This window comes from Staurois parvus, unplaced genomic scaffold (assembly GCF_062004578.1).
Source record: "Staurois parvus isolate SC_StPar_1 unplaced genomic scaffold, SC_StPar_1.0 ptg000917l, whole genome shotgun sequence".
In the NCBI taxonomy this organism is placed as follows: Eukaryota; Metazoa; Chordata; class Amphibia; order Anura; family Ranidae; genus Staurois; species Staurois parvus.
In genome coordinates this window covers 1,942,705-1,961,617 of record NW_028318713.1, presented here as the reverse complement: position 1 = coordinate 1,961,617, position 18,913 = coordinate 1,942,705, and the positions used below count along the sequence as shown (strand labels likewise).

General features: G+C 46.8%; 1 protein-coding gene across 1 annotated transcript in view; it reads left to right on the top strand.

Moving 5' to 3' along the window:
• The first annotated feature begins 250 nt into the window (after window positions 1–250).
• PRKAA2 (protein kinase AMP-activated catalytic subunit alpha 2) overlaps window positions 251–18,913 on the top strand; it is a 63,254-nt gene continuing 44,591 nt past the window's right edge. The window contains exon 1 of the mRNA XM_089656567.1: window positions 251–439. Coding sequence (XP_089512693.1) covers window positions 346–439 — 94 coding nt within the window. The 5' untranslated portion in view covers window positions 251–345. The remainder of the gene's footprint in view (window positions 440–18,913) is intronic.

The following is an 18,913-nucleotide window of genomic DNA, read 5'->3' as shown; positions in this document are numbered from 1 at the left end:
GGGCGCAGATGTTCCCACCAACATCCTGGAATCCAGCCAATGACTCGACTCACCTGGCTCCACCTCAAACCCAACTATCGCCTCCACGCGGGCTGACCCTCAAAGTGGTCTCTTCCGCGCCCCCCCCCTCCCCCATCTCCGTCAGGCAGGTGCCATGGCACCCCTCCCCCCACCTTGCTCAGAAATAGGACACCTCCACCCTCCTGGCCCCTTTAAGGGCCCCCCAGCAGCTGCTCAGCCCGTCAGGTCAGCTCTGGGTGACGTTTGACAAATGCCAGTTGTGAGGAGCCAGCCGGGCATTCCCTCTCCTCCCAGCTGCATTGTGGGTACGAGCAGGATGCAAAGATGGCTGAAAAGCAGAAGCACGATGGCCGGGTGAAGATCGGACACTACGTCCTGGGGGACACCCTGGGGGTCGGCACCTTCGGAAAAGTGAAAAGCTGAGTAAATGCGGCGCTGCGGAGCGGGGGAGAGGGGAGCCGGGTCTGCGCACTTGGCGTAGCGTAGCGCGGAGCGGTCAGCACGGGGGCGCCCTCTAGGACGAGCGCAGCGGCCTCTGTGAATAGCGCTGGGAAGAGGAGATACATTGTAACATTGTCTCCCCCCCCGTGTGTACTTCTACCGGTCCGCCGCCTGGGGAGTCCTACTGGGGGGATACCATTACAGCGCAGAAGAGGGGGGGCTTACTGATAACAACATTATGGGGGCTTATTAATTGATACATCTATTGGGGGGGCTGGCTTGCTGCTCTTACTAGGAATTTGAGAGATGGGGGGCTGGCTTGCTGCTCTTTTAGGAATTTGAGAGATGGGGGGGCTGGCTTGCTGCTCTTTTAGGAATTTGAGAGATGGGGGGGCTGGTTTGCTGCTCTTACTAGGAATTTGAGAGATGGGGGGCTGACTTGCTGCTCTTACTAGGAATTTGAGAAATGGGGGGGCTGGCTTGCTGCTCTTACTAGGAATTTGAGAGATGGGGGGCTGGCTTGCTGCTCTTACTAGGAATTTGAGAGATGGGGGGCTGGCACATCAATATGGGGTGGGGGCTGTCTTGCTGGGCTTATCAATATATGGGGATGACTGACCTGCTGCTACTATTGATACATCATTGTAAGGGATGGGACCTGACTTGCTGCTCTTACTTTAATTATGAATTTGAGAGATGGGGGGGGGGGGGGGGGGGGGCTGGCTTGGTGCACTTGCTGACACATCTTTATTGGGGGTGACTGTTTTAGTGGTCTTATCAGTATTGGGGGGGGGGGGTGATGAATGTCCTGCTGCCCTTATGATATATCAGTTTGAGAGATGGGGGGGCTGACTTGCTGCTCTTGCTGGTCCATCAATATGGGGGTGGGGAGGTGACAGTCTTGCTGGTCTTGTCAATATAGGGGGGTGACCGATCTGCTGCTACTACATATACTCATTATAAGTGATGGGAGCTGACTTGCTGATCTTACTGATATACGAATGTGAAAGATGGGGGGGCTGACTTGCTGCTGTTGCGGACACATCTTTATGGGAGGGGGGTGACTGTCTTGCTGGTCTTATCAATATATGGGGGTGACTGACCTGCTGCCTTTATGATATGTCAGTTTGAGAGATCAGGGGGCTGGCTTTCTGCTCTTGCTGGTTTTATCAATATAGGGGGGTGACTGACCTGCTTCTACTACTACTACTGATACATCATTATAATGGATGGGAGCTGACTTGCTGATCTTACTGATATATGAATTTGAGAGATGGGGGCTGGCTTGCTGCATTTGCTGACACATCTTTATGGGAGGGGTGACTGTCTTGCTGGTATTATCAAAATTGGGCGGGGGGAGGGGGGGGGTGGTGACTGACTTGCTGCTCTTACTGATATATGAATTTGAGATTTGGGGGGCTTACTTGCAGCTGTTGCTGACACATCAATATGGGGGGAGGAGGTGTCTTGCTGGTCTTATCATGATAGGGGGGAGATTGAGCTGCTGCTCTTACTGTTACATCATTATGAGGGATGGGTGCAAACATGCTGCTCCTACTGATATATGAATTTGAGAGATGGGGGGGGGGGGCTGGCTTGCTGCTCTTGCTGACACACCTTTGTGGGGAGGTGACTCTTTTGCAGGTCTTATCAGTATGGGGGAGGGAATGACTGACCTGCTGCCCTTACTGATATATCCGTTTGAGAGATGGGGGGGGGGGCTGACTTTCTGCTCTTACTGATCTATCCATTTGAGTGATGGGGACAAACTTGTTGCTGTTGCTGACACATCAATATGGGATTGACTGTCTTGCTGGTCTTATCCATATGGGGGGGGGGGGGGGGGTACGGCCTGCAGCTCTTACTGGTACATCATTATGAGGAATGGGGGCTGACTTGCTGATGCACCTGTCTAGGAGGGGGTTGTTGCTGACATATACACTTGCTGATTCATCAGTATCTGCTGGTCTCACCAATTTGGAGAGTGGCTGTCTTGCTGGTCTCACCAATTTGGAGAGTGGCTGTCTTGCTAGTCCTATCAATATTGGAGTGATTGTCTTGCTGGCCTTATCAATATGGAGGGGGGGGGGTGTGACTGTCTTACTGGTCTTATCACTATGGGGGAGACTATCTTACTGGTCTTATCAATATGGGGTATTACTGTCTTTCTTGTTTTATCAGTACAGGAGTGAGAGTCTTTCTGGTGTCAATAATTTGGTGGGTGGCTGTCTTGCAAATCGTATCGCTGTAGGAGGATTAATGGCTTTCTGTTATTATTAATGCATCATTATTAGGAATGGGAGGTTGACTTGCCACTTGATGCACCTTTCAAGGAGGTGTTTGTTGCTGCTGTCTTGCTGATACATCTGTATGGGGTGACTGCCTTGCTGGTCTCATCAATATGGAGAGTAACTGTCTTGCTGTTTCTATCCATATAGGGAGGTGCATGACTTGCTGATCTTTCTTATTCATTATTATGAGGGATGAGGGGCTGCCTTGCTGCTCTTATTGATGCACCTGTTGACTTGACAAGTAGGGGTTTGTTGATGACTTGCTGGTACATCAGTATATAGACTGACTGGCTTGGCGTATCAATATAGGGTGTGACTGTGTTACTGGTCTTATCAATATGGTGGTGACTGTCTTGCTGGTCTCATCAATTTGGAGAGTGGCTGTTTGCTGGTCTTATCAATATCAGAGTGACTGTCTTACTGGTCCCATCAATATGGGAGCGACTGTCTTGCTGGTCTTATCAATATGGGGTATGACTATCTTTCTTGTTTTATCAATGCGGGACTGAGAGTCTTGCTGGTCTCATTCATTTGGGGGTGGCTGTCTTGCAGATCTTATCAATATAGGAGAATTAATGGCTTGCTGCTATTATTAATGCATCATTATTAGGAATGGAAGGTTGCCTTGCCACTTGTTGCACCTTCGAAGGAGGGGTTTGTTGTTGCTGACTTGCTGATACAGCTGTATGTGGTGACTGTCTTGCTGGTCTCATCAATATGGTGGGTGACTGTCTTGCTGTTCCTATCCATACAGGGAGGTGCATGACTTGCTGCTCTTATTCATCATTATGAGGGATGAAGGCCTGGCATCCTACTCTTATGCACCTGCCATCCTGTCAATGAGGGGGTTGTTGTTCCTGAGTTGACTATCTTGTACAAGGCGATGAGTATGAATGAAAAAGACTACCTACCTGGTAAGGGTCACACTTTTAAAGGGGCAACCTACATGAAAAGGACCACCTGTCTGAAAAAGGCCACCTATATGAAAAGGGCTACCTACACAAATAGAGGTTTCCTACATGAACAAGTTGCCCTGCATGAAAAAGGGTCACCTAAATAAAAAGGCCCTCCTACAAAAAGGGCCACCTATCTGAAAGGGTTCACATACATGAAAAGAGCTACCAACATGAAAAGGATCATCTAAATGAAAAGGACTACCTACATAAAAACAGCAACCCACAGGAAAATGGCCATCTACATGAGTCACCTACATGAAAAGGGCCACCTACATATGTTCCGAGACTTGCTGGTGAAAGCAATCAGACAAAACCTATTTGTGACCTACAGACAGGTTTGTTAGCACCACAATCCTGTACTCAACTCATAGTTTGTATACAGAAAAAAGCTGTATTATAGATTGACGTTGCATAACAAGTTCCAGGGCCACATGTGGTCTTCAGGCAGCAGGTTGGGCACAAGGATATAGAGGCTGTTGGCTGTACGTCACCTACACGAAAAGGGTCATCTATATTAAAAGTCACCTACATTAAGAGGGCCACCTATATGAAAAGAGTCACCAACATATAAAGGTCCACCTATATGAAAAGAGTTACTTACACAAAAAGGGCCACAGATATTAAATGAGTCACCTACATGAAAAGGGCCATTTATATGACAAGGATTATCTACATGAATTGAGCCACCTACATGAAAAGGGTCATCTGTATGAAAAGGTCACCTACATGAAAAGGGCCACCTATATTAAAAGAGTCACCTACATGAAGAGGGTCACCTACATGAAGAGGGCCATCTCCATAAAAAGGCTTACCTACAGGAAAAGGACTATATGACTAGGATATTTAAATGAAATGGGCCACCTACATGAAAAAGGTCACCTATATGGAAAGAGTCACCTACATGAAAAGGGCCACCTTTATTAAAACAGTCACCTACATGAAAAGGGCCACCTATATGAAAAGAATCACCTACATGAAAAGGGCCACCTATATGAAAAGAATCACCTACATGAAAAGGGCCACCTATATGAAAAGAATCACCTACATGAAAAGGGCCACCTATATGAAAAGAGTTACCTACACAAAAAGGGCCACCTAAATTAAATGAGTCACCTACATGAAAAGGGCCACTTATATGACAAGGATTATCTACATGAATTGTGCCACCTTCATGAAAAGAGTCACCTACATATAAAGGGCCACCCATATGAAAAGCGTCACCTACATAAAAATGGCCACCTATATAAAAAAGGTCACCTGCACGAAAAGGCCACCTATATTAAAAGAGCCACCTACATAAAGAGGGCCACCTACATGAAGAGGGCCATCTCCATGAAAAGGGCTACCTACAGAAAAAGGACTATATGACTAGGATCATCTACATGAAATGGGCCACCTACATGAAATGGGCCCCCTACATGAAAAAGGGTCACCCTCTTGAAAAGGGCAACCTACATGAAAAGGGCCACCTTTATTAAAACAGTCACCTACATAACAAGGGCCACCTATATGAAAAGAGTCACCTACATATAAAGGGCCACTCATATGAAAAGAGTCACCTACATGAAATGCACCACCTATATGAAAAGAGTGACGTACATGAAAACGGCCACCTATATGACAAGGGCCACCTACATGAAAAAGGGTCACCCTCTTGAAAAGGGCAACCTACATGAAAAGGGCCACCTACTTGAAAAAGGTCATCTAAATAAAAAGAATCGGCTTCATGAAGAAAGCTACCTACCTGATGAAAAGGGCCACCTTAATGAAAATGTTCACCTACATAAAAATGGCTACTTACCTGCAAAAGGGTCACCTACATATATGTTGAGGCACACTAGCGAAAGAAATCAGACAAAAAAATATTAGTGACCCATAGGCTCGTCTGTGTGCCTTTTAACTCCGTAGCTTATAGAAAACAAAAGCCACATTATGGATATACACTTACGACTTCATCTTCCAGCAGACTCTACAAGAACCTTCGGATTGTCTTAGTATCCCCAGCCCTATTATCAGAGGCGGCTTTTTATTAGCTGTGTACGCTGTAATCACTGAACTGTGATGGAATTTTAGCAGTGGAATGCAGAATAAAAAAAAAAGGCTTTAATAGATTTTGTGTGGCCAGAGAAGGTAACCGCCCGCGTTCTCCACCAGATGATGGATGGATTTTCGGGCCAAATCTGACTTCTTAGCCAAAACAAAGTTTCTTGTTTTATTTATTATAAAGTTTCTTTCCTCAATGTATCCTGTGTTCATAGATCTGTGAGATAGCACATACTGGTCATTCAGGTTTCCCAGTCCGGTTGTTGGTGAGATGCGACTCGTTTAATCGTCTGTGTCTGCTTTGGACAACCTGTAGAATCAGAAGAAGAATGTAGAAGTGTATGGGCTGTGTGTATAGATATCTGTATTGTCTGGAAGCTGAGTGATAGAGACATAAAAGAGTGACGGCAGAAAAGACCAATCATGGAGGTTCAGCATCACATGTGGGCGTTACCTATGCAAATGCTGCCTGCCTAGGAATGCCCACTCCTCCAGACTGACATTGGCCCATCAAGGCATTTTAATATTTGCATAGCTCCTCCCAAGAGGAGCAGCACAGCGGCTGAGTGGTTAACACTTTTGCCTGGCAGCACTAGGGTCATTGGTTTGAATCCCAACCATGGTACTACCTGCCTGGAGTTTGCATGTTCTCCCTGTGCCTGCATGGGTTTCCTCTGGGTATTCCGGTTTCCTCCCACACTCCAAAGACACCAAAGGCATGCTGGTAGGTTAATTGTATCCTGTCTAAATTGGCCCTAGTATGTGTATTTATGAATGTGAGTTAGGGACCTTAGATTGTAAGTTCCATGAGGGTAGGGACTGATACATAGCTACATAGTCTGGCTGAAAAAAGACAAAAGTCCATCCAGTTCAACCATTTAAAAAAAAAAAAAAAAAGTTATAATTCTATACCCACAGTTGATCCAGAGGAAGGTAAAAAAAAAACACAAAAGCACGATCCAATTTTCTCCTGCAGGGAAAAAATTCCTTCCTGATCCCCCGAGAGGCAATCGGATATTCCCTGGATCAACTTTCCCTATAAATGTTATATCCAGTTATATTCTGTGTATCCAAGAAAGAATCCAGGACTTTCCTACAGCAATTCACTGAGCTGGCCACAACCAACTCTTGAGGGAGTCTATTCCACATTCTCACAGCTCTCACTGTGAAGAAACCTTTCCGTGTTTGGAGATTAAAATTCTTTTCCTTCAGACATAAAGAGCGCCCCCTTGTCCTCTGTGATGACCTCAGGGGGAATAACTCTACACCGAGTTCACTATATGAACCACCGATGTACAGTATCTCCCAGAAGTGAGTCCACCCCTCACATTTTTGTAAATCTTTGATTCTATCTTTTCATGTGACAACACTGAAGAAATGACATATTGCTACAATGTGACGTAGTCAGTGTACAGCTTGTATAACATGGAAATTTGTTGTCCCCTCAAAATAATTCAACACACAACCATTAATGTCTAAACCGCTGGCAACAAAAGTGAGTCCACCCCTAAGTGAAAATGTCCAAATTGGGCCCAATTAGCCATTTTCCCTCCCCGGTGTCATGTGACTCGTTAGGGTTACAAGGTCTCAGGTGTGAATGGGGAGCGAGTGGGTTACATTTGGTGTTATCGCTCTCACTCTCTCATACTGGTCACTGGAAGTTCAACATGGCACCTCATGGCAAAGAACTCTCTGAGGATCTGAAAAAAAGAATTGTTGGTCTACATAAAGATGGCCTAGGCTATGAGAAGATTGCCAAGACCCTGAAACTGAGCTGCAGCACGGTAGCCAAGACCATACAGCTGTTTAACAGGACAGGTTCCACTCAGAACAGGCCTCTCCATGGTCGACCAAAGAGGCTGAGTGCACGTGCTCAGCGTCATATCCAGAGGTTGTCTTTGGGAAATAGACGTATAAGTGCTGCCAGCATTGCTGCAGAGGGTGAAGGGGTGAGGGGTCAGCCTGTCAGTGCTCAGACCATACACCGCACACTGCATCACATTGGTCTGCATGGCTGTCATCCCAGAAGGAAACCTCTTCTAAAGATGATGCACAAGAAAGTCCACAAACAGTTCACTGAAGACAAGCAGACTAAGGACATGGATTACTGGAACCATGTCCTGTGGTCTGATGACACCAAGATCAACTGATTTGGTTCAGATGGTGTCAAGCGTGTGTGGTGGCAACCAGGTGAGGAGTACAAAGAAGAGTGTGTCTTGCCTACAGTCAAGCATGGTGGTGGGAGTGTCATGGTCTGGGGCTGCATGAGTGCTGCTGTCCCTGGGGTGCTACAGTTCATTGAGGGAACCATGAATGCCAACATGTACTGTGACATACTGAAGCAGAGCATGATCTCCTCCCTTCAGAGACTGGGCCGCAGGGCAGTATTCCAACATGATAACAACCCCAAACACACCTCCAAGACCACCACTGCCTTGCTACAGAAGCTGAAGGTGAAGGTGATGGACTGGCCAAGCATGTCTCCAGACCTAAACCCTATTGAGCATCTGTGGGGCATCCTCAAACAGAAGGTGGAGGAGCGCAAGGTCTCTAACATCCACCAGCTCCATGATGTCGGCATGGAGGAGTGGAAGAGGACTCCAGTGGCAACCTGTGAAGCTCTTGTGACCTCCATGCCCAAGAGGGTTAAGGCAGTGCTGGAAAATAATGGCGGCCACACAAAATATTGACACTTTGGGCCCAATTTGGACATTTTCACTTAGGGGTGGAGTCACTTTTGTTGCCAGCAGTTTAGACATTAATGGCGGTGTGTTGAGTTATTTTGAGGGGACAACAAATTTACATGTTATATAAACTGTACACTGACTACGTCACATTGTAGCAAAATGTCATTTCTTCAGTGTTGTCACATGGAAAGATAGACTAAAATAGTTACAAAAATGTGAGGGGGGGACTCACTTCTGGGAGATACTGTATTTATACATGGAGATCATATCCCCCCTTATGTATTATACACGGAGATCATATCCCCCTTATGTATTATACATGGAGATCATATCCCCCCCTTATGTATTATACATGGAGATCATATCCCCCCCTTATGTATTATACATGGAGATCATATCCCCCCTTATGTATTATACATGGAGATCATATCCCCCTTATGTATTATACATGGAGATCATATCCCCCCTTATGTATTATACATGGAGATCATATCCCCCCCTTATGTATTATACATGGAGATCATATCCCCCTTATGTATTATACATGGAGATCATATCCCCCCTTATGTATTATACATGGAGATCATATCCCCCTTATGTATTATACATGGAGATCATATCCCCCCTTATGTATTATACATGGAGATCATATCCCCCCCTTATGTATTATACATGGAGATCATATCCCCCTTATGTATTATACATGGAGATCATATCCCCCCTTATGTATTATACATGGAGATCATATCCCCCCCTTATGTATTATACATGGAGATCATATCCCCCTTATGTATTATACATGGAGATCATATCCCCCCTTATGTATTATACATGGAGATCATATCCCCCCTTATGTATTATACATGGAGATCATATCCCCCCCTTATGTATTATACATGGAGATCATATCCCCCCTTATGTATTATACATGGTGATCATATCCCCCCTTATGTATTATACATGGTGATCATATCCCCCCTTATGTATTATACATGGTGATCATATCCCCCCTTATGTATTATACATGGAGATCATATCCCCCCTTATGTATTATACATGGAGATCATATCCCCCTTATGTATTATACATGGAGATCATATCCCCCCTTATGTATTATACATGGAGCTTATATCCCCTCCTTATGTATTATACATGGAGATCATATCCCCCCTTATGTATTATACATGGAGATCATATCCCCCCTTATGTATTATACATGGAGATCATATCCCCCCTTATGTATTATAGATGGTGATCATATCCCCCCTTATGTATTATACATGGAGATCATATCCCCCCTTATGTATTATACATGGAGATCATATCCCCCCTTATGTATTATACATGGAGATCATATCCCCCCTTATGTATAATACATGGAGATCATACCCCCCCTTATGTATTATACATGGAGATCATATCCCCCCCTTATGTATTATACATGGAGATCATATCCCCCCTTATGTATTATACATGGAGATCATATCCCCCCTTATGTATTATACATGGAGATCATATCCCCCCTTAATCTCCTCTTCTCAGTAGAGAATACATTCAGTTCCTCTAACCTTTCCTCATAGCTGATCTCCTCCATGCCTCGTATCAGTTTGGTTGCCCTTCTCTGTACTTTCTCCAGTTCCCCAATGTTCTTTTTGTGAATTGGAGCCCAAAACTGAACTGCATTTTCCAGATGAGGTCTTAGTAATGATTTGTGCTGGGGGGGGGGGATGATATCTCTCTCTCTGGAGTCTATATCTCTCCTAATACAAGAGAGGATTTTGCTCGCTTTAGAACCCGCAGCTTTGCATTGCTGCCATTATTAAGCTTGTGATCTACCAGAACCCCCAGATCCTTCTCCACCAATGATCCCCCCCAGTTGTACCCCCCTAGTATGTATGATGCATGCATATTCTTAGCCCCCCAAGTGCAGAACCTTACATTTATCAACATTAAACCTCATTTGCTCCATAGTTGCCCAATTACACAGAGCTTTGAGGTTGGCTTGTAAGTTGGAGATATCCTGTAAGACATTATTCCCGGCACAGCTTGGTGTCATCTGCAAAGACTGAAATGGAATTTATATTCCCAGACCCTATATTGTTTATAAATATATTAAAAAGTAAGGGTCCCAACACTGAACCTTGGGGTACCCCACTGACACCCCTAGACCATTCATAGTATGAATCATTAACCACTACTCTCTGAATACGATCTTTTATCCAGTTTTCTATCCATTTACATTCGGATTTTTCCAGCCTGTAGACTTTACCTTACACATTAGCCATGTGTGGGGAACTGTGTCAAAGCTTTTGCAAAATCCAAGTATGACACGTCCACCGCCACCCTTCTGTCCAAGTATACCACGTCCACAGCCACCCCTCTGTCCAAGTATGCCACGTCCACCGCCACCCCTCTGTCCAAGTATGCCACGTGCACCGCCACCCCTCTGTCCAAGTATACTACGTCCACAGCCACCCCTCTGTCCAAGTATGCCACGTCCACCGCCACCCCTCTGTCCAAGTATACCACGTCCACAGCCACCCCTCTGTCCAAGTATGCCACGTCCACCGCCACCCCTCTGTCCAAGTATACCCCGTCCACAGCCACCCCTCTGTCCAAGTATGCCACGTCCACCGCCACCCCTCTGTCCAAATATACCACGTCCACCGCCACCCCTCTGTCCAAGTATACCACGTCCACCGCCACCCCTCTGTCCAAGTATACCACGTCCAGCACCACCCCTCTGTCCAAGTATACCACGTCCACCGCCACCCCTCTGTCCAAGTATACCACATCCACAGCCACCCCTCTGTCCAAGTATGCCACGTCCACCGCCACCCCTCTGTCCAAGTATACCACGTTCACAGCCACCCCTCTGTCCAAGTATACCACGTTCACAGCCACCCCTCTGTCCAAGTATGCCACGTCCACCGCCACCCCTCTGTCCAAGTATACCACGTCCACCGCCACCCCTCTGTCCAAGTATACCACGTTCACAGCCACCCCTCTGTCCAAGGTTTTGCTCACTTTCTCATAAAAAGAAATCAGATTTGATTGACAACTTCTGTCTTTCATGAATCCATGCTGTCTGTTGCTTAAAATATTTTTTTCCAGCAAGAACTCCTCTATGTGGTCTTTTATTAAACTCTCCAGTATCTTCCCAACTATGGAAGTTACACTAACAGGTCTATAATACTGATGTGCAGTATACACGGCTCCAAAAAATGAAAGGAAGACTTTGAAAACCCATCAGATCTCAATGGGGAGGAATCTCCTGCTGGATCTCTATACTGACATGGACGGGGGATGTGTGAGGAACGTAAGGATGCCCCATCGTTTGATGGAAATGGATCGACCTACAGAGGACTGAATTCAAAGACACCCCGAAAATCAAAGTGAAAAAAATGATGCAGCAGGCGAGTCCATTTCGCTGAAATTTCATTGCAGCAACTCAGAATGGTCCTCAGTAGTCTGTATGGCCCCCACGTGCTTGTATGTATGCCTGACAATGTCGGGGGAGGCTCCTAATGAGACCACGGATGGTGTCCTGGGGGATTACCTCCAGATCTGGACCAGGACATCACTGAGCTCCTGGACAGTCTGAGGTGCAACCTGGTGGCGTTGGATGGACCGAAACATGACATCCCAGAGGAGTTCTATTGGATTTAGGTCAGGTGAGCGTGGGGGCCATTCAATGATATCAATTCCGTCATCCTCCAGGAACTGCCTGCATACTCTCACCACATGAGGCTGGGCATTGTTGTACACCAGGAGGAACCCAGGACCCTCTGCACCAGGAGGAACCCAGGACCCACTGCACCAGGAGGAACCCAGGACCCACTGCACCAGGAGGAACCCAGGACCCACTGCACCAGGAGGAACCCAGGACCCACTGCACCAGTGTAGGGTCTGACAATGGGTCCAAGGATTTCATCCCCATACCTAATGGCAGTCAGGGTGCCATTGTCTAGCCTGTAGAGGTCTGTGCGTCCCTCCATGGATATGCCTCCCCAGACCATCACTGACCCACCACCAAAACGGTCATACTGAACCATGTTACAGGCAGCAGAACGTTCTCCACGGCTTCTCCAGACCCTTTCACGTCTGTCACATGTGCTCAGGGTGAACCTGCTCTCATCTGTGAAAAGCACAGGGTGCCAGTGGTGGACCTGCCAATTCTGGGGTTCAATGGCAAATGCCAATCCAGCTCTATGGTGCCGGGCAGTGAGCACAGGGCCCACTAGAGGACGTCGGGCCCTCAGGCCACCCTCATGAAGTCTGCTTCTGATTGTTTGGTCAGAGACATTCACACCAGTGGCCTGCTGGAGGTCATTTTGTAGGGCTCTGGCAGTGCTCATCCTGTTCCTCCTTGTACAAAGGAGCAGATACCGGTCCTGCTGATGGGTTAAGGACCTTCTACAGCCCTGTCCAGCTCTCCTAGAGGAACTGCCTGTCTCCTGGAATCTCCTCCATGCTCTTGAGACTGTGCTGGGAGACACAGCAAACCTTCTGGCAATGGTACGTATTGATGTGCCATCCTGGAGGAGTTGGACTGCCTGTGTAACCTCTGTAGGGTCCAGGTATGGCCTCATGCTACCAGTAGTGACACTGACCCTAGCCAAATGCAAAACTAGTGAAAAACAGTCAGAAAAGACGAGTAGGGAAAAAATGTCAGTGGCCTCCACTTGTAAAACCAATCCTGTTTTGGGGGTCGTCTCATTGTTGCCCATCTAGTGCACCTGTTGTTAATTTCCCCCTCTGCTACTTAACTGACCAGATCAAGATCCCAGGAGTTTCATTGACTTGATGTTAGACTGAATAAAAAGCGTTCCTTTAATTTTTTTTGAGCAGTGTATATGCCAAGCGCTGCATAAGTTGACAGCGCTATATAAGTACCTGAAATATTTAATAATAAATAAGATCCAGCACACTGGCTGCATCAGGGTTGAGGGCTCTTCAGAGGAGTACTGAGGCAGGGTGCTGTGATGTTTACAGGAAGCTATGTACAGCACCCCGCTGGCCTCTCTCACCAACCTTAATCTGACTGCATTGCATAGAGAAGCACAGAGACCCAGTGTTGACATCACTGGGACTAAAATAAGGTATGTAATGAAAAAGGTCCATAGCATGTTGGGGGGGGGGTGATATAGGGAAGGCAAATATAAGCAGCTTCAGGTTTAATATAAAGCGACTCTGCAATGCAAAACTTCAGTGTCCTTCAGTGTTGTGCGGATCAGAGAAAAGAATGATGGTGGGGAGCATTTATTTGGGGTCCCCTTAAACACCCAACCAGATCATCAGACTGAAGTGACATCACAGACAGGCTCAGAATTTGGTTTTCCCCAGAAAATAATGACAGGTGCTCTTTTCCGCCCCCAGACGGGGTGCCAGGCGTTCATTAGAAGTGACCCTCATGTGAACGCTGTGTAAATGGTCTTAGTTTTGCATATTTCTTGAAAAAAACCTCTCCTAATTCGGATCTTTCGGTTTTCACAGTGACTTGCAGTCCGCCATTCCCCACCGCCGGCGACACTTAGCCCGATCCACCTGCGATTTACAGCGCTGTGAATTATAATAGATTCCTTCAGGGCTCCGCTAATGATGTTTGGAATGTCTCGAGGAATTGGCAGCCGCTGGGAGACTGACACCTCGCCGATCGTGTTATTTTATATTTACAAAACATTAGTGACACCATGTTCGTGAAATGCCACTGTGAATGACAGCGCTGCCTTTCATGCTACGCTTAATGTAACACGCCATGTATATATATATATATTTACACGGCTCAAAAAATGAAAGGAAGACTTTTAATCAGAGTCTAGCTTCAAGTCAATGAAACTCCTGGGATGTTGATCTGGTCAGGTAAGTAGCAGAGGGGGTTGTTCATCAGTTTCAGCTGCTTTGGTGTTAATGAACTTAACAACAGGCGCACTAGATGGACAACAATGAGACGACCCCCAAAACAGGATTGGTTTAACAGGTGGAGGCCACTGACATTTTTTTCCCTACTCATCTTTTCTGACTGTTTTTCACTAGTTTTGCATTTGGCTAGGGTCGGTGTCACTACTGGTAGCATGAGGCCATACCTGGACCCTACAGAGGTTGCACAGGCAGTCCAACTCCTCCAGGATGGCACATCAATACGTACCATTGCCAGAAGGTTTGCTGTGTCTCCCAGCACAGTCTCAAGAGCATGGAGGAGATTCCAGGAGACAGGCAGTTCCTCTAGGAGAGCTGGACGGGGTTGTAGAAGGTCCTTAACCCATCAGCAGGACCGGTATCTGCTCCTTTGTGCAAGGAGGAACAGGATGAGCCCTGCCAGAGCCCTACAAAATGACCTCCAGCAGGCCACTGGTGTGAATGTCTCTGACCAAACAATCAGAAACAGACTTCATGAGGGTGGCCTGAGGGCCCGACGTCCTCTAGTGGGCCCCTGTGCTCACTGCCCGGCACCATAGAGCTGGATTGGCATTTGCCATTGAACACCAGAATTGGCAGGTCCACCACTGGCGCCCTGTGCTTTTCACAGTTGAGAGAAGGTTCCCCCTGAGCACATGTGACAGACGTGAAAGGGTCTGGAGAAGCCATGGAGAACGTTCTGCTGCCTGTAACATGGTTTAGCATGACTGTTTTGGTGGTGGGTCAGTGATGGTCTGGGGAGGCATATCCATGGAGGAACGCACAGACCTCTACAGGCTAGACAATGGAACCCTGACTGCCATTAGATATCGGGATGAAATCCTTGGACCCATTGTCAGACCCTACGCTGGTGCAGTGGGTCCTGGGTTCCTCCTGGTGCAGTGGGTCCTGGGTTCCTCCTGGTGCAGTGGGTCCTGGGTTCCTCCTGGTGCACGACAATGCCCAGCTTCATGTGGGGAGAGTATGCAGGCAGTTCCTGGAGGATGAAGGAATTGATACCATTGAATGGCCCCCACGCTTGCCTGACCTAAATCCAATAGAACATCTCTGGGATGTCATGTTTCGGTCCATCCAATGCCGCCAGGTTGCACCTCAGACTGTCCAGGAGCTCAGTGATGTCCTGGTCCAGATGTGGGAGGAGATCCCCCAGGACACCATCCGTGGTCTCATTAGGAGCCTCCCCCGACGTTGTCAGGCATGCATACAAGCACGTGGGGGGCCTTACAGACTACTGAGGACCATTCTGAGTTGCTGCAATGACATTTCAGCAGAATGGACTCACCTGCTGCATAATTTTTTCACTTTGATTTTTGGGGTGTCTTTGAATTCAGTCCTCTGTAGGTCGATCATTTTCATTTCTATCAAGCGATGGGGCGTCCTTACATTTCTCACACATCACCCCGTCCATATCAGTATAGAGATCCAGCAGGAGATTCCTCCCCATTGAGATCTGATGGGATTTCATAGTGTTCCTTTTTTAGAGGTGTATATATTGGGGGGAGTGAGATAGATACAGTAGATACCTGTAGATAGGGTAGCAAGGTTTAGAGTAACAACCAGTGCCGGGATGAGGTCATCTAGAGCCCAGTGTGAATATGCCAAACTGCGCCCCCCCCCCCAAGGTGTATGAGTATTATGTGTCAGCAAGCCCCAAGCACAAATCTACCCCCTGCTGAATTCCCCCCTATCAGCACAAATTCCCCCACCCCCCCTCCTAGCTCAAATCCTCTCTCTCTCCAAATTCCCCCAGCACAGATTCCCCTTCCAAAAAAAAAAATCATCCCTCCTAGCACAAATTCCTTCTTCCCCCCAAAAAATTACCCCTCCTAGCACAAATCCTCTACCCCTCAAATATCCCCTATATATATACATCCCCCCACAGCAACTTCCCCCAGCACAAATCCTCCCATCCTAAATTTCCCCTCCTAGCAAAAATACCCGCAATCATACCCACTAGCACAAATCCCCCACCAAAAAAAAAATCCTCTGCTAGAAAAAATCCCCTCCCTCCTCTACCATATCACCTCCCTTCAATCTCTTTATGGTGCCCCCACCTCACATGATACCACAGTGCCCAGGGCAGCTGTCCCTTCTGCCCACTCCTTGTCCAAGTCCTGGTAACAGCTTTCTGATTGCTTTAACCCCTTATTAACATTACTGTCTTCTTATGTTACAGATAGATAGATAGATAGATAATAGATAGATAGATAGATAGATAGATAGATAGATAGATAGATAGATAGATAGATAATAGATAGATAGATAGATAGATAGATAGATAGATAGATAGATAGATAGATAATAGATAGATAGATAGATAGATAGATAGATAGATAGATAGATAGATAATAGATAGATAGATAGATAGATAGATAGATAGATAATAGATAGATAGATAGATAATAGATAGATAGATAGATAGATAGATAGATAGATAGATAGATAGATAGATAATAGATAGATAGATAGATAGATAGATAGATAGATAGATAGATAATAGATAGATGATAGATAGATAGATAGATAGATAGATAGATAGATAGATAGATAGATAGATGGATGGATGGATAGATAGATTTTTCAAACTTAAGAGGAACTTAAGAGGAACGAACTGTGGTCAGTGGGAAGATTGGTGCCTCATCATTGGTGTCAGTGGGAGGAATAGTACCCCATCATTGGTGTCAGCAGCATGAATAGCGCCCCATCATTGGTGTCAGCGGGAGGTATAGTGCCCTAGTAAAGGGCTGCAGTTTGGAGAACATTGAAATAGATGCATAAATAGATAGATGGTGTCAGTAGCATGAATTGTGCCCCATAATTAGTATCAGTAGGAGGAATAGTGCCCAGTCTTTGGTGTCAGTGGGAGGAATAGTGCCCAGTCAATGGTGTCAGTGGGAGGAATGGTGCCCAATCATTGGTGTCAGTGGGAGGAATAGTGCCCAGTTATTGGTGTCAGTGGGAGGAATAGTGCCCAGTCAATGGTGTCAGTGGGAGGAATAGTGCCCAGTTATTGGTGTCAGTGGGAGGAATAGTGCCCAGTCAATGGTGTCAGTGGGAGGAATGGTGCCCAGTCATTGGTGTCAGTAGCATGAATTGTGCCCCATCATTGGTGTCAGTGGGAGGAATAGTGCCCAGTCATTGGTGTCAGTGGGAGGAATAGTGCCCAATCATTGGTGTCAGTGGGAGGAATAGTGCCCAGTCATTGGTGTCAGTAGCATGAATTGTGCCCCATCATTGGTGTCAATGGGAGGAATAGTGCCCAGTCATTGGTGTCAGTGGGAGGAATAGTGCCCCATCATTGGTATTAGTGGGAGGAATAGTGCCCCATCATTGGTGTCAGTGGGAGGAATAGTGCCCCATCATTGGTATCAGTGGGAGGAATAGTGCCCATTCATTGGTGTCAGTGGGAGGAATAGTGCCCAGTCATTGGTGTCAGTGGGAGGAATAGTGCCCCATCATTGGTATTAGTGGGAGGAATAGTGCCCCATCATTGGTGTCAGTGGGAGGAATAGTGCCCCATCATTGGTATCAGTGGGAGGAATAGTGCCCATTCATTGGTGTCAGTGGGAGGAATAGTGCCCCATCATTGGTGTCAGTGGGAGGAATAGTGCCCCATCATTGGTATCAGTGGGAGGAATAGTGTCCCATCATTGGTGTCAGTGGGAGGAATAGTGCCCCATCATTGGTGTCAGTGGGAGGAATAGTGCCCCATCATTGGTATCAGTGTGAGGAATAGTGCCTTATCATTGGTATCAGTGGGAGGAATAGTGCCCATTCATTGGTATCAGTAGCATGAATTGTGCCCCATCATTGGTGTCAGTGGGAGGAATAGTGCCCAGTCATTGGTGTCAGTGGGAGGAATAGTGCCCCATCATTGGTATTAGTGGGAGGAATAGTGCCCCATCATTGGTGTCAGTGGGAGGAATAGTGCCCCATCATTGGTGTCAGTGGGAGGAATAGTGCCTCATCATTGGTGTCAGTGGGAGGAATAGTGCCCCATCATTGGTGTCAGAGGGAGGAATAGTGCCCCATCATTGATGTCAGTGGGAAGAATTGTGCCCCATCATTGGTGTCAGTGGGAGGAATAGTGCCCCATCATTGGTGTCAGTGGAAGGAATAGTGTCCCATCATTGGTATCAGTGGAAGGAATAGTGCCCCATCATTGGTGTCAGTGGGAGGAATAGTGCCCCATCATTGGTGTCAGTGGGAGGAATAGTGCCCCATCATTGGTGTCAGTAGGAGGAATAGTGCCCCATCATTGGTGTCAGTGGGAGGTATAGTACCCCATCATTGGTGTCAGTGGGAGGAATAGTGTCCCATCATTGGTGTCAGTGGGAGGAATAGTGCCCCATCATTGGTGTCAGCGGGAGGAATAGTGCCCAGTCATTGGTGTCAGTGGGAGGAATAGTGCCCCATCATTGGTATTAGTGGGAGGAATAGTGCCCCATCATTGGTGTCAGTGGGAGGAATAGTGCCCCATCATTGGTGTCAGTGGGAGGAATAGTGCCTCATCATTGGTGTCAGTGGGAGGAATAGTGCCCCATCATTGGTGTCA